Below are 17,640 nucleotides of genomic sequence, written 5' to 3'. Positions count from 1 at the left end.
ACAAATTGAAGGTTTGTGGCAACCCTGCCTTGTCAGACTATGATTAGCTTTTTTTTTCAAATAAATTTATTTTATTTATTTATTTTTGGCTGCCTTGGGTCTTCGTTACTGCGCACGGGCTTTCTCTAGCTGCGGTGAGTGGGGACTACTCTTCGTTGTGGTGCATGGTCTTCTCATTGCGGTGGCTCATCTTGCTGCGGAGCATGGGCTCTAGGCTCATGGGCTTCAGTAGTTGTGGCATGCGGGCTCAGTAGTTGTGGCTTGCGGGCTCTAGAGAGCAGGCTCAGTAGTTGTGGCACACAGGCTTAGTTGCTCCGCGGCATGTGGGAATTTTCCCGGACCAGGGCTCGAACCCGTGTCCCCTGCATTGGCAGGCGGATTCTTAACCACTGTGCCACCAGGGAAGCCCAGACTATGATTAGCTTTTGAAAAACTACTTTAAAATTAAAGTACATACATTATTTTTTTAGATACAAAATGCTATTGCACATTTAATAGACTACAGTATAGTATGAAATAACTTTAATATGCACCAGGAAACAAAAAACTTCACGTGACTCGCTTTATTGCTAAGGCCTGGAACCAAACCCTGCAATATCTCCGAGGGATATCTGTATAGTCATTAAATCCTCACAACCCTCTATACAGGTTTAATAAACAATTTTAACTAATTTAAGTAAACTTATAAGGTTAACTAATTTTATGCACTAATAAGTGAGAAAGGAATTGGGGTCGCAGACCCCTAGAAGCGTACGATTAACGACTGAGAACACAGATAAACAGGGCTGAGGCAGCAAGGTTTCCTCAGTCTCTCTGGGGAAACGCTCCTAGACTAGCAACCAAGCCCCACTCATCGTTGATTGTGAGCCACTCACCACACCTCCAGGTGGCCCGTTCCCTCATCTGAAAATCAGGTTGGACCCAATTGCCTCTTAACGCCTTTGCCAGGTCCAAGGCCCTAATATTCTGGGCTTCTGTCATTACGGTTTTGTCTTTCCCAAGTTTTCAAATTTAAATAAATTTAACATTGCACAATAACCTCCTGTACATCGCTAACCCGCTCAGTCTCCTCCGTCGTCAAGTGAGAGTCTGGCCTACAGTGGTTTTCACGGCCCCTTTTATTCTTTTTAGGACTTTCTCCCGCTCTCGGGAGTGGGAGGAGGGAAGAGGTTACGAACACCGCCCAAAGTCAAATATAAATCCGGGGGGGTGGAAGACAGAGCTTCGGAAAAGGAGGCAGTTCTACAATCCTACATGAAAACCCCAAGAAAACCCCTTTCCACACGATTCCCAAAGGAAGAAAAGGCTGGGGAGGATCCTTTCTCAACCGCCAAAGCCCTGAGGTAAAGATCTGATCTCGGCTCGTGTGAGGAAAAACCACACTGGAAAAGAACCAAGAAAGAAAAACGCTAAGAACCACGTTCTCGGCAGCCTCATCCCCAAGCCTGCAAACACACCTGATCGAGGACAGCTCCGCTGCTCCCACACGTCCAGAGCCTTCCACGAGAAGCGGACCCAGGCGTGTTCTCTGCGCTCTGCCGCCTCCGCCCCCTCTGCTCGCAGGGCTTCTGCGCAGCCGCAGACCCCGCGAACCACAGCCCGGCGTGCCCCGCTCTTTAGAGCGTAAAATTTGCACCAACCGGTAAGGGATTAAGAAAAAGCCGAGGGATTTTTCATGTTAGATTGAGTTGCCTGCAGTTGATTTTTCACAATTTTCTTACATTTAGGCTCAATTCTTGTAGTACCACTGTGAACATAAAATCAAGGTGACCTCTGGTTTATCCAAATTATGGAAAAAATACATTTTCATTAATGGCCGTATATGTAACTTATAGAGGCCTTTGTATTTCCTCTTGGGACTCCCATTTTTTTCAGACCTAACTGAAGCTCAGCAAGTTATTAGGCAATGGTGCTCACAATTGTAAAAATTCAAAAATAAAAAAGCCACCATTTGCCTAGAGCCTAATGGCTAGAATACAAAACTATTTGTGTCTTACTTTATAAAATATGGGGGAGAGTGCTTCAGGAAAAAGTCCTTTGGTGCACACTTGTAATGTGGATTAATTATTCCAAGGCAGTCCTTTTGTAAGTGTGGAGCTTCCTATAACTGATATTAAAATTCGGTGCACTCTTTTGCTGCCTCTGGACAGTTTGTTAAGGCACGGCAAGACTTACTACAAGAGTCAGGACCTGGCTGGATCCACACCTTCTGGGTCTGAGAGCTCAAGGAATTGAGTCAGCAGCTGGTGTGGGCCGGAGGACTCTCCTTGGAAGGTCCTCACGTTTCAGAGCAGGCTAATAGCAAAGGGGTAGGGGAGACATCCAAGATTAAGCAGCGGAGGGTCTCAGTGGGCTGAGTGCAGGACAGCAGTTCCCTCTCCAACTGTGATACTACAAGGAGACTTGGCTGGATTGAGAGCAGAGACTCCAGTTGTGGTAGGGAACCTGGCAAGTGCAAAGAAGGGTCCATTCTGGGGAGGGTACTGAAGTTCTGGGCAGCTCACCAGAATAAGGAGGGAAAGGAAAACTAATCTTATTGAGAACCTACTCTGTACCAGGTACTATACCAGCTGCTTTACATACATGATTCTATTAATATTCTCCACAGATGCTATAAAATTTATGTTATTCTCATTTTAAAAATGGGAAAACTGGAGCTCATAGAGATTAAGTTATTGGGCATGATGATATAGCTAGTGAGAAAAGGGCTGGGGTTCAAACCTAAGTTGTCTAGGCTACATCCCTACCTCTACAGCTTTTTCTTAAAAACCAATTAGGCTTTTTAAAATTTCCACCATGCCGCAGGAATTGCTCTCGTAAAGGTCCTTGCTAAATTCAGCAGTTTTCAATACTAATTTTACTTGGTCAATCAGAATCATTTGTTGCAGTTGATCACTTCCTCCTCTTGGAAACACGTTCTCCTTTGGCTTTCCCATACCATGCTCTTATGGTTTTCCTCTAACCTCACAGGCTACTTTGCAACATCCATTATTGTTTTTCCCTCAATACCCAACCTCTTGAAAGCACCCCAAGTGCAATCCTTGGACCTCTTTTCTTCTCTGGCTATACAGTTGACCCTTGAACTGCATGGGTCCATTTATACATGAACTTTTTTCAATAAATATATTGGAAATCTTTTTAGAGATTTGTGACAATTTGAAGAAACTCACAAACCGTTAGCCTAGAAATATTGAAAAAATTAAGAAAAAATTAGGCATGTCATGAATGCATAAAATATATGTAAATATTAGTCTATCTTTACATAGACATGAGTGATAGTTAATGTAAAATTAATAGTGTTAGTTTTCTTACTGTTCTATAACTTTGCTTTCAAAGAGTTACATTACCATACAGTATGCCTCTTTCTCATAGTTGGAGAAACTGCATATCAGCCTATTACCACAGATGAGTGTGTCTTTTTAAGTAACAATGTTTCCAGTGTTGTATTATGAATATGACTGCAGTAATGTATGCCATAAAAATTTTTTAATGATTCATTCATTAGTGTATAGGCTAGGTTACCGTGAAGCAATTGTATCAAAAACATTAGGCTACCATAGAACGATCATATTGCTGCTTCTTTACCAATGCATGAATTGTTATACCTGTAAATAAAAATTAATTTATTTTTCACATTATCTTTTCAGTTTTGATGTCTAGTGTTAGTAATACATATAACATCCACAGTGTTTTGTATCATGTAAGACAATATTGATGTAGGTACTGACAGATGACTCATCTTGTAAACAGATGATGGAAACTTACTGTATCAATAAATACTGTACAGTACTGTAAATGTGTTTTCTCATGATTTTCTAAATAATATTTTCTCTAGCTTACTTTATTGTAAGAATACAATATATTATACATATATAAAATATATGTTAATCGACTGTTCATGTTATTAGTAAGGCTTCCTGTCAACAGTAGGCTATTAGTAGTTAAGTTTTGGGGGAGTCAAAAGTTATGCACAGATTGTTTTTTTTCTTTACTATATTTTATATATTTATTTATTTATTTTTTAATATCTTTATTGGAGTATATTTGCTTAACAATGGTGTGTTAGTTTCTGCTTTATAACAAAGTGAATCGGCTACACATATACATATATCACATTATCTCCTCCCTCTTGAGTCTCCCTATACACAGATTTTTGATTGTGCCCCTAACCCCTGCATTGTTTAAGGGTCAACTGTATTCACTCCTGTGGTGATCTCATGAACTCATGGCTTTAGATGTAGTCTGTATGCTGACAAATCCCAAATTTCTATCTCCAGACTTAACTTTTCTCCTGAACTCCAGATTGGTATATACAACTGCCTATTTAATATTTCCACTAACAGACATCTCAAATTTCACATGGCAAGACAACTTTTAATTTCCACCCTGCAAAGCTGTACCACCCATAGTCTTCCCCATCTCTGTTAATAACTCACATTTTTCCTATTGTTAGATTTAAATACCTTGCCTCTCATTTACCCCATCTCACCCATCAGGAAATCTTGTTGCCTGTACCTTCAAAATATATCCAGAGCCTGACCACCTCCCTTGTCTTAACCACTATCAACTCTCACCTGGATTATTGCATTAGCCTCTTAACAGGTCTCCTTGTTTATGTATGCCTTGCTCCCTAAAGTATTTTTCAACATAGCAACAAGGGTAATCCTCTTAAAATAGAAGATGGATTTTGTCTTCTCTCTGCTTAAAACCCTCTAATGGCTCTCAGCTTTTTCAGAATTAAAGCTAAAGTCCTTATGATGACCTACAAGGCCCTATGTGATCCAGTTTCCCTATTACCTAGCCAACCTTTTCTACTGCTCTCTCTCACCTGCTTCTACTGTTCCAGCCACATTGGCCCCCTTCCTGATTCTCATACCTGCCAGGCATGCTCCTGCCTCAAGGCTTTTGCATCAGCTTTTCTGTCTAAAGTGCTCTCCCCTGAGATATATTCATAACTCACTCTCTCTCCTTTTCAAATCTTAGCTGTCATCTTTCCAGTAAAGCCCACACACCCTGACTTCCTCATTTAAAATTGGAACCACTCTTGATCTCTCTTAGCCTGCTCTATGTTTTTTTAATAGCATTTGTCACCTTCTAACATACTATATAATGTGTGTACTTATTATGTTTATTGTTTATAGCTGTTCTCCTCTCACTGGGATGTAAACTCCGCAAGAGCAGGAATTTTTGTCTCTTTTGTTTGCTGATGAATCTCTTTCACCTAGAACAATGTCTGGTAGCTATTAAGCACTAACAAATATAGTCAAATACTGAAGTATCATTCACTCTCACTTATAAGGTTCCTTCGGGCTTATGTCTCAATGGTAACATATCAGACTTCATTGAATGTTAGTAGCCATGAGATGAATAGTACCAATGGAGGCCTCTATTTTTATTAAAATTCTTACCCTTATTACTTTTAGGCTTGAACTAATTTATTTCAAACTTTGGTCTTCTGGGTTAGGGCTAACTAATTTGTCTGAGAGATATTTGCTAGAAATAAAAGTCCAACAGTTAATCCTGATAATGAGTTTTTATTCAGGAGGCTTATGTATTACCACAATTCATTCATTTATGGAACAGATAAAGCTGTTTAAGTTGTGCTTTTAAGGGTGTCTACAAGATTCAGACCCAAATATATTGAAACTGAATACACAAACATATTTGGCAACTCTATAACAGCCCAACTCCCTGATTCACTACTCCCTAGAATGCCTACAAAGAAATATGTTCAATTTACATTTCTGTTTAGTGTTAGAACATTCCTAATTCACCTGCTGTGAGAGAGTTACGATGAAAAATTAATTCCATAAACTATTGATTCTTGGATTGAAAATGTAAAATTCAACTAGAAAGCGTAGAATCAATAAGAAATAGATATTTCATAAACCTTGCAATGCCATATTTCCACATTAGTTGCAGAGTGACAACCTCTTATGAGACTGCAAAAATATCTTAATGTTTTTTGTGAGATGCCTCCGTTTCAGAAGCAACAACAAAGCCTTGAATCTACTTAGTGGCTTGAACACTTGGATAGATCTAAAATAATTAATGTATTTCAGTATTTTTTCCCTTTTAGTCAATTGCAAATGTTGAACAGTCATCTTCTTTTGAGGCTCCACTGCACGTTCTTTATGTTATCTGCTTCATTCTTGATGTTCTGACCTTGATGTTGTAGGCCATCAAAAGGACACACACACACACAGGAAATTGTAGAGGAAGTTGGATGAAAGAAAAGTGGCTGTTTTCAAATAGCCCTTCACCAGTTTTCTTTGATATGAAAAACTGACACAGTACTATATTCTCAGACCCTGACCAGGTATAATTCTTATTTTTAAATGATTGGATTTAAACAATTTATTGTTTTGGAAACAACAGGATCAATTTAATTAAACCCTCGGATGTTTTAAAAACATCCAAAGCTTTTGGCTTCAATAGCTTTTCTGTTTCTAAATAGGTTTGAGTATGAATGTATATGACTTAGATAATAAAAGCAAACATTCAGTTCTCTATTTAGGCACTGAGAAAAAATTTTGCACTCTCTCACCTCGCTGGTTCTATTTGTCCTCTTTCACCTAAATTTCGCCTGGTTTTCAGCTGTCTCTCGTGGTAATCCCTTGTGCTGCTGTTAGTCTAATGTGATTATTGAGCACAGCTGTAATTCAGTGATGACTTCCTCAAGGTTTAGATATTTTGACAGATTATTTTTAGCCTCAGTCCACAGTCATAACATAAAAACAACTAAGATGAAAACTGAACACACCAGCAAACAAGTAAGTCTGACAACTTAAAAATCCCTAAATTTATTTTATTTATTTTTTATTGTATATGTGAACTTTTACTGGGAATTTAAAGTCTTGTTTTATAGTAGTGTGGATTAGTGAATTTTTTCTATATTTTGAAAATTTTCTCCAAATTTTTTGTCAGTGAGCCCATAGCTGATAATGAATATTAAAACAAACAAACAAAAAACCAATGTAGAACAAAAATAAATACCCACCCAAGGGCAACAACAAGAAAAAATCAAGACTTAATTTGACTATAGTCTGTAAGGTTAAAAGAATGGAAAGAGAATATAAATAAATTTAGTCAAATAAATAAATCATCCTTCTAGTAAATATGTATGTTTCATCTGAAAGAATGAAAGAAAATGCATATAACACCATCTTTTTTGTTTGTTTTTTTTTATACAGCAGGTTCTTATTAGTCATCCATTTTATACACATCAGTGTATACATGTCAATCCCAATCTCCCAATTCATCACACTGCCACCCCCACCCCCCGCAGCTTTCCCCCCTTGGTGTCCATACGTTTGTTCTCTACATCTGTGTCTCAATTTCTGCCCTGCAAACCAGTTCATCTGTACCATTTTTCTCGGTTCCACATATATGCGTTAATATATGATATTTGTTTTTCTCTTTCTGACTTACTTCACTCTGTATGACAGTCTCAAGGTCCATCCACGTCTCTAGAAATGACCCAGTTTCGTTCCTTTTTATGGCTGAGTAATATTCCATTGTATATATGTACCACAACTTCTTTTATCCATTCGTCTGTCACTGGGCATGTAGGTTGCTTCCATGACCTGGCTATTGTAAACAGTGCTGCAATGAACATTGGGGTGCATGTGTCTTTTTGAATTATGGTTTTCTCTGCGTATATGCCCAGTAGTGGGATTACTGGGTCATATGGAAATTCTATTCTTAGTTTTTTAAGGAACCTCCATACTGTTCTCCATAGTGGCTGTATCAATTTACATTCCCACCAACAGTGCAAGAGGGTTCCCTTTTCTCCACACCCTCTCCAGCATTTGTCGTTTGTAGATTTTCTGATGATGCCCATTCTAACTGGTGTGAGGTGATACCTCATTGTAGTTTTGATTTGCATTTCTCTAATAATTAGTGATGTTGAGCATCTTTTCATAAAATACTACCTTATTAATTTCTGTTGTTTTTTTGTCTAATATTGTGTACTTATGCTTTTCTCTCCATTATGCTAGTGTGTGGGTTGTTTTGTTTTTAAGAATCAGCGCTTAGATTTATCAGTTTTATTCTTTTTCTGACTTCTAATTAAGTTCCACTATTGCCTGTATTAATTCCTTTCTTCTACTTTCTTTGGATTCAATTTAATGTTATTTTTCTAACTTCTTGAATTTGTGTTGTTCTCTATAATTTATCCAGGTCAGAAAACCGTAGGAAAGTATTCTATTTACTTTCTTGACTTTAAAAGTAGATTATGCATGTTTTGAGAGTTTGGATCTAAGTAAAAGGACAATTTTGTAAGAGTGTTAGACATCTTCTTCCCTAAGCATGTAATTGTTTAAATGCAGGTATATTTCTATTTTAATTTTTTATCTAGCTCTCTTGTCAGACTAAAGTTGACCATAAATTGAATAAAAAGTGGTAAGCTTCAGAACATTTTATGTGAAAACTCTTTTAGGGAAAAATACTGCATTTTTTGCTGTGGAAGTATTTTTTCCTAATATCTTCCTGATTTGGAAATGTATTATTTAATTGATTGGGATAATGTTATCATAAAATACAGAATCAGAATAGAATTGAAATTCTCAGATTAGAATTAAAATTCTTGTGATAATACTGGCTAAATTTGGAAGTAATTAAGAAACCACTGTGTGTAAGATGAATCACAAACACTGAGAGTAACTCATGCAATATTAACATGATAGAAACGTATACCTCTCATATCTAACTAGCTGGATTCAAAGTAGTCTTAATATAGGAATTTATAGTATAAATAATATACATATCACTGGAGGAGAGTATGTAGATAATTCCAATCCCAAAATAGCTCCTGCAATAAATTGCTAAATTGAGACAAACCAGGTTCCCACCCCCCTACTCCCCCCAACCAAAAAAAAAAAAAAAAACCAAAGAAACAAAACTAGCAGTACATGGAGTGGGGAGTGGAAAGATCATAGTTTGTTGGGTTTCTGAATTTTGAAAGACATATTATATACCTTGGTTGTCTCAACTGCATCTCAAATTTGACATGTCCAAATTGAAAATTATCTTTTTTTCAACTACAAAGCATCAGCCTTCCATTTTTTACCTGTTAGAATTCTGGGGTATGAAGAGGAATCACCTTTATCCCTTCTTCCAAGTCTTCATACTCAGTTGGTAACCACATCTTGTTCATTCTACCTCCTAATTTTCTCTCAAATCCATCCTCTTATTTCTATCTTTGCCATTTTTTCCTTAGTTTGGGTCTCTTTCTCCTTAATTATTCCAATGACCCCTTTACAGGTCTTCTTTCTTCCAGTCTCTTCTCTTTCTAAGATATTTTTCCACACTATGCAGCTAGAATAATCTTAATAAAACAGTCCTGGACTTCCCTGATGGTCTAGTGGTTAAGACTACATGCTTCCAATGCAGTGGGTGCAGGTTCGATCCCTGCTCAGGTAATAAGATCCCACATGCTGCACAGCAAGGCCAAAAAAACCCCGAAAACAAACAAACAAAAAACAGTCCTATAATATGTTTACCTTTGATTTAGTATATTTAAAATATTTAATATGTTTGCCTAAATGGCTTTCCCCCAGTCCTTGGCATGGCTTACAGGTTCTTCATGTCCTGGCCTTCCTGTACTTTTCCAGCTTTATCTTCCACTACTGTTCCACATGCATTTAGTGCTTTAAACACCTGAAGTTCCTTGAAATGCCCTGTATCAGTTAGTATTCTTTGTGCTTGATCCCACCTTCTCCTGCCTCTTCCTTGATGGCCCCTGATTCATTGATTATTCCCAACCTCTTATTTTCAAAGTGCTAAAGTTACTTTTATCTTAAAAACAACAGTAACTTCAAGCTACCACTGTCTCTTTTTCAGTCAGGCTCCTTAAAAGAACAAGTTCTACTTCTTTACTTCCTGTTCACCTTTCAACCCACTATAGTCTAGTTTCTGTCCTTACTACTACTCTAAAGAAAACACCAATTGACAAAAACTACCAATAAAGTCCTAATGTCCAAATCCAATGTACTAGTCTAAGTGTGAACCTTGACATTTAAAACAGCATTTGGCACTGTTAACCGCTGTTTACTTACTAAACAGCAGTTTAGTAACTGTTACTTATTAACTGTTTACTTACCTAAAAACAAACATATTTTTCTGTGCCTTGTAGAAAACATGGAAAATATGAGTTAAAAGATAAAAATAATAGAGAAGCAAGAAAAACTACAATCCTGCAGCCTGTGGACCAAAAACCACAGTTACAGAAAGACAGAGAAGATGAAAAGGCAGAGGGCTATGTACCAGATGAAGGAACAAGAAAAAACCCCAGAAAAACAATTAAATGAAGTGGAGATAGGCAACCTTCCAGAAAAAGAATTCAGAATAATGATAGTGAAGATGATCCAGGACCTCGGAATAAGAATGGAGGCAAAGATTGAGAAGATGCAAGAAATGATTAACAAAGACCTAGAAGAATTAAAGAACAAACAAACAGAGATGACCAATACAATAACTGAAATGAAAACTACACTAGAAGGAATCAATAGCAGAATAACTGAGGCAGAAGAACGGATAAGTGACCTGGAAGACAGAATGGTGGAATTCACTGCTGCGGAACAGACTAAAGAAAAAAGAATAAAAAGAAATGAAGACAGCCTAAGAGACCTCTGGGACAACATTAAACGCAACAACATTCGCATTATAGGGGTCCCAGAAGGAGAAGAGAGAGAGAAAGGACCAGAGAAAATATTTGAAGAGATTATAATCGAAAACTTCCCTAACATGGGAAAGGAAATAGCCACCCAAGTCCAGGAAGCGCAGAGAGTCCCATACAGAATAAACCCAAGGAGAAACACGCCGAGACACATAGTAATCAAAGTGGCAAAAATTAAAGACAAAGAAAAATTATTGAAAGCAGCAAGGGAAAAACGACAAATAACATACAAGGGAACCCCCATAAGGTTAACAGCTGATTTCTCAGCAGAAACTCTGCAAGCCAGAAGGGAGTGGCATGAAATACTTAAAGTGATGAAAGGGAAGAACCTACAACCAAGATTACTCTACCCAGCAAGGATCTCATTTAGATTTGATGGAGAAATCAAAAGCTTTACAGACAAGCAAAAGCTAAGAGAATTCAGCACCACCAAACCAGCTCTACAACAAATGCTAAAGGAACTTCTCTAAGTGGGAAACACAAGAGAAGAAAAGGACCTACAAAAACAAACCCAAAACAATTAAGAAAATGGTCATAGGAACATACATATCGATAATTACCTTAAACGTGAATGGATTAAATGCCCCAACCAAAAGACATAGACTGGCTGAATGGATACAAAAACAAGACCCATATATATGCTGTCTACAAGAGACCCACTTCAGACCTAGGGACACATACAGACTGAAAGTGAGGGGATGGAAAAAGATATTCCATGCAAATGGAAATCAAAAGAAAGCTGGAGTAGCTATACTCATATCAGATAAAATAGACTTTAAAATAAAGAATGTTACAAGAGACAAGGAAGGACACTACATAATGATCCAGGGATCAATCCAAGAAGAAGATATAACAATTATAAATATATATGCACCCAACATAGGAGCACCTCAATACATAAGGCAACTGCTAACAGCTATAAAAGAGGAAATCGACAGTAACACAATAATAGTGGGGGACTTTAACACCTCACTTACACCAATGGACAGATCATCCAAAATGAAAATAAATAAGGAAACAGAAGCTTTAAATGACACAATAGACCAGATAGATTTAATTGATATATATAGGACATTCCATCCAAAAACGGCAGATTACACGTTCTTCTCAAGTGCACACGGAACATTCTCCAGGATAGATCACATCTTGGGTCACAAATCAAGCCTCAGTAAATTTAAGAAAATTGAAATCATATCAAGCATCTTTTCTGACCACAACGCTATGAGATTAGAAATGAATTACAGGGAAAAAAACGTAAAAAAGACAAACACATGGAGGCTAAACAATACGCTACTAAATAACCAAGAGATCACTGAAGAAATCAAACAGGAAATAAAAAAATACCTAGAGACAAATGACAATGAAAACACGACGACCCAAAACCTATGGGATGCAGCAAAAGCGGTTCTAAGAGGGAAGTTTATAGCTATACAAGCCTACCTAAAGAAACAAGAAAAATCTCAAGTAAACAATCTAACTTTACACCTAAAGAAACTAGAGAAAGAAGAACAAACAAAACCCAAAGTTAGCAGAAGGAAAGAAATCATAAAGATCAGAGCAGAAATAAATGAAATAGAAACAAAGAAAACAATAGCAAAGATCAATAAAACTAAAAGTTGGTTCTTTGAGAAGATAAACAAAATTGATAAGCCATTAGCCAGACTCATCAAGAAAAAGAGGGAGAGGACTCAAATCAATAAAATCAGAAATGAAAAAGGAGAAGTTACAACAGACACCGCAGAAATACAAAACATCCTAAGAGACTACTACAAGCAACTTTATGCCAATAAAATGGACAACCTGGAAGAAATGGACAAATTCTTAGAAAGGTATAACCTTCCAAGACTGAACCAGGAAGAAACAGAAAATATCAACAGACCAATCACAAGTAATGAAATTGAAACTGTGATTAAAAATCTTCCAACAAACAAAAGTCCAGGACCAGATGGCTTCACAGGTGAATTCTATCAAACATTTAGAGAAGAGCTAACACCCATCCTTCTCAAACTCTTCCAAAAAATTGCAGAGGAAGGAACTCTCCCAAACTCATTCTATGAGGCCACCATCACCCTGATACCAAAACCAGACAAAGACACTACAAAAAAAGAAAATTACAGACCAATATCACTGATGAATATAGATGCAAAAATCCTCAACAAAATACTAGCAAACAGAATCCAACAACACATTAAAAGGATCATACACCACGATCAAGTGGGATTTATCCCAGGGATGCAAGGATTCTTCAATATACGCAAATCAATCAATGTGATACACCATATTAACAAATTGAAGAATAAAAACCATATGATCATCTCAATAGATGCAGAAAAAGCTTTTGACAAAATTCAACACCCATTTATGATAAAAACTCTCCAGAAAGTGGGCATAGAGGGAACCTACCTCAACATAATAAAGGCCATATATGACAAACCCACAGCAAACATCATTCTCAATGGTGAAAAACTGAAAGCATTTCCTCTAAGATCAGGAACGAGACAAGGATGTCCACTCTCACCACTATTATTCAACATAGTTCTGGAAGTCCTAGCCGCGGCAATCAGAGAAGAAAAAGAAATAAAAGGAATACAAATTGGAAAAGAAGAAGTAAAACTGTCACTGTTTGCGGATGACATGATACTATACATAGAGAATCCTAAAACTGCCACCAGAAAACTGCTAGAGCTAATTAATGAATATGGTAAAGTTGCAGGTTACAAAATTAATGCACAGAAATCTCTTGCATTCCTATACACTAATGATGAAAAATCTGAAAGAGAAATTATGGAAACACTCCCATTTACCATTGCAACAAAAAGAATAAAATACCTAGGAATAAACCTACCTAGGGAGACAAAAGACCTGTATGCAGAAAACTATAAGACACTGATGAAAGAAATTAAAGATGATACCAACAGATGGAGAGATATACCATGTTCTTGGATTGGAAGAATCAACATTGTGAAAATGAGTATACTACCCAAAGCAATCTACAGATTCAATGCAATCCCTATCAAATTACCAATGGCATTTTTTACGGAGCTAGAACAAATCATCTTAAAATTTGTATGGAGACACAAAAGACCCCGAATAGCCAAAGCAGTCTTGAGGCAAAAAAATGGAGCTGGAAGAATCAGACTCCCTGACTTCAGACTATACTACAAAGCTACAGTAATCAAGACAATATGGTACTGGCACAAAAACAGAAACATAGATCAATGGAACAAGATAGAAAGCCCAGAGATTAACCCACGCACCTATGGTCAACTAATCTATGACAAAGGAGGCAAAGATATACAATGGAGAAAAGACAGTCTCTTCAATAAGTGGTGCTGGGAAAACTGGACAGCCACATGTAAAAGAATGAAATTAGAATACTCCCTAACACCATACACAAAAATAAACTCAAAATGGATTAGAGACCTAAATGTAAGACTGGACACTATAAAACTCTTAGAGGAAAACATAGGAAGAACACTCTTTGACATAAATCACAGCAAGATCTTTTTCGATCCACCTCCTAGAGTAATGGAAATAAAAACAAAAATAAACAAGTGGGACCTAATGAAACTTCAAAGCTTTTGCACAGCAAAGGAAACCATAAACAAGACGAAAAGACAACCCTCAGAATGGGAGAAAATATTTGCAAATGAATCAACGGACAAAGGATTAATCTCCAAAATATATAAACAGCTCATTCAGCTCAATATCAAAGAAACAAACACCCCAATCCAAAAATGGGCAGAAGACCTAAACAGACATTTCTCCAAAGAAGACATACAGACGGCCACGAAGCACATGAAAAGATGCTCAACATCACTAATTATTAGAGAAATGCAAATCAAAACTACAATGAGGTATCACCTCACTCCTGTTAGAATGGGCATCATCAGAAAATCTACAAACAACAAATGCTGGAGAGGGTGTGGAGAAAAGGGAACCCTCTTGCACTGTTGGTGGGAATGTAAATTGATACAGCCACTATGGAGAACAATATGGAGGTTCCTTAAAAAACTAAAAATAGAATTACCATATGACCCAGCAATCCCACTACTGGGCATATACCCAGAGAAAACCGTAATTCAAAAGGACACGTGCACCCGAATGTTCATTGCAGCACTATTTACAATAGCCAGGTCATGGAAGCAACCTAAATGCCCATCAACAGACGAATGGATAAAGAAGTTGTGGTACATATATACGATGGAATATTATTCAGCCATAAAAAGGAATGAAATTGAGTCATTTGTTGAGAAGTGGATGGATCTAGAGACTGTCATACAGAGTGAAGTAAGTCAGAAAGAGAAAAACAAATATCGTATGTTAATGCATGTATGTGGAACGTAGAAAAATGGTACAGATGAGCCAGTTTGCAGGGCAGAAGTTGAGACACAGATGTAGAGAATGGACATATGGACACCAAGGGGGGAAAACTGCGATGAGGTGGGGATGGTGATGTGCTGAATTGGGCGATTGGGATTGACATGTATACACTGATGTGTATAAAACTGATGCCTAATAAGAACCTGCAGTATAAAAAAACAAACAAAACAACTAATACTAAACTTTCATTGGGTTATTTGTATGGAAATATGTTAATATAAATGTTTCAGACATTACATGAAATTTCTAAAAATCTTATATTTGTATTTGTATGGAAATATGTATGGAAATATGTTAATATAAATGTTTCAGACAGTACATGAAATTTCTAAAAATCTTATATTTGTATTTGTATGGAAATATGTATGGAAATATGTTAATATAAATGTTTCAGAAAAAAAAAAAAAAAAAAAAAGATAAAAATAATAATCACCACTTAACCATAACCACTATTAATACATACTTATTTCCTTCAAGTCTCTTTTTCTATGTACTTATAAGTATAGAAAATTGGATGTTATATTTATAAATTAATATTCTGGGTTTTTTTCTTATAAGTATCGTCTCTTGACATGAAATAGATTTTTTGAAAACAATTTTAATCATTTCATAATGTGTTATATAGATGTACCATAATTTAGCCTTTCTGCTACTGTTGACATTTAGCTAGTTTTCAGTTTTCACTTATGTATCTAGCTCTCTGACAAACATTTTTGTAGACAAATCTTTGTCTCAGATTCTTCTAATTTCTCAATGGTAGATCCCAAGAGGGGAAAGGACTAGTTTAAGGATATAAAGTTATAAACATTCTTGACATAGATTGCCTAATTACTTTCTGGAAAGGTAATTTACACTCCTACAGCAACATACAAGGATCCCAAACTTACCATTCTCTTGCTAACGCTGAATTTTTTTTACAAACTTTTAAAAATCCTTGCCACTTTGATAGGTTAAAGTAGAATCTCAGCCTTGATTTGCCCTTCTCTGATTAGTGGTGATTATACATTCACCACTGTCTCCTCTTATCTTTGGCCTCCTAGTTCTCTTACTTCTGATATTCCTTTTCAGTCTCCTTCTCCGGCTTTTCTTCTTCTGACTATTCCACAGTATTTTGTCCTCAGCCTCTTGAATGTCCCACAGGCATCACAAACTCAGTATGTCCTAAACTAAACTCATCCCCACTCCTGAGCTTGCTTCAATTTTTGGCTAATGACGCCATCCACAACCCAGGCGCTTCAGTCAGAATCCTGAGTCTTCTAAGATGACTCCCTCCTCTCACCCAAAATCAATGTTTCTCCAATCCACATCTTAAATCTAATATGGCCACTCTTTCTATCTCCACAGCCATTGCCCTAGTTCAAGCCTTTTATTATTTTAACACTCATCACTAGTCTACCTGCCTTGAACCCTGCTCTACTCAATTGTACATACTGCTTCCAGAGTGATCATTCTAAAATGCAAATCTGATCATGCTCCTCTCTGTACTATATGTCCCTGTCCAACTTCATCTCTTGCCCTCCCCATCCATTCCCTTCTACTCTTCAGCCATATGGAACAAGAATTCCCCACTGCCTCTAAACTCTTTTTCTGCCGAATACGCCTCTTCCTTTGTCTTGTGAACTCTTACTAGTCCTAAAATAGTAAAGGAGCCTATCCAAGTATCATTCCATCATTTCTCTCTCCTGTGTACACTGACTACACTTCATACAGAGCTTTATTTTGACACAACATAACAACTTAAAAAGTTTTGTTTAACAATCTCTCACTAAACTGAGATATTCAAGGACAGATACGATGCCATTCATCTTTTAATACCCAGAACTATCATAGGCCCTCACATATGTGTGGAATAAATGTTATTTTTGATATCAATTAAAAAATTCCTTTCTATCTTCTCCCACCATATCTCAATCTACCTAATGTCTCTGTTACCAAATCCTCTTCCATTCCCCATTTCTAAGGTTGACAAAACTATTGTAATTGCATCTTGAGATTTGAGTGCTTCTCCAAAACAGGCCATCTTCCTTACTGCTGACAGTTATCTTTCTGAAACACCTGGTTATGTTACCTAGTAACTTAAGAAACAAGTTTGATGACTACTCATTGTGAGCAGTTGGTGGTTATTTCCCCAAGAACGTGCAAACAGATTGCCCATTGAGAGTTAAAAATAAATAAATGAATGCATAATGGAAAGAGACATGATGCCTACCAAATCCAGAGCTTTGACTATTTAAACATTTAAGCATAGTATTTAATAACTTCCAGAATCCAACTCCAACTCAGCTTTTTAGCCCTATCTTCTACCACTCTTTGTCTGCATCCTCAACACACATCCTGGTCACCATTCCTTAAGGTGCTCCTATGTCTAGAATGCCCTATCACCAAGCAAATTCCTACTCATCCTTGAAAGCCAGCATATTACTTGATTGCTCCAAGAGATGGTACAAAGGGGCTTTAGACTCTCTCCATAATCTTCATCAGTCCTCCACCAAGAACTCAAATTTAAAAAAAATAAGATATTTTTTTGTATGGATGGAGTTTTTGAGTCTTAGGTAAACTATGTATAAAAGCATGTTTTA

The 17,640-nt window shown here is 36.9% G+C and overlaps 1 protein-coding gene across 1 annotated transcript in view; it reads right to left on the bottom strand.

The window, feature by feature from the left end:
• The window catches only part of C1H1orf146 (chromosome 1 C1orf146 homolog), a 52,560-nt gene extending 49,624 nt beyond the window's left edge, over window positions 1-2,936 (bottom strand). Inside the window, exons 1-2 of the mRNA XM_057549577.1 lie at window positions 2,862-2,936; window positions 1,458-1,614 (exon numbers count right to left, since the gene is read on the bottom strand). Coding sequence (XP_057405560.1) covers window positions 1,458-1,614; window positions 2,862-2,936 — 232 coding nt within the window. The remainder of the gene's footprint in view (window positions 1-1,457; window positions 1,615-2,861) is intronic.
• Between the last annotated feature and the right edge of the window lie 14,704 nt (window positions 2,937-17,640).

The sequence above is a fragment of the Balaenoptera acutorostrata genome, chromosome 1 (assembly GCF_949987535.1).
Source record: "Balaenoptera acutorostrata chromosome 1, mBalAcu1.1, whole genome shotgun sequence".
Lineage (NCBI taxonomy): Eukaryota > Metazoa > Chordata > Mammalia > Artiodactyla > Balaenopteridae > Balaenoptera > Balaenoptera acutorostrata.
This window is presented reverse-complemented; position numbering and strand designations above follow the sequence as displayed.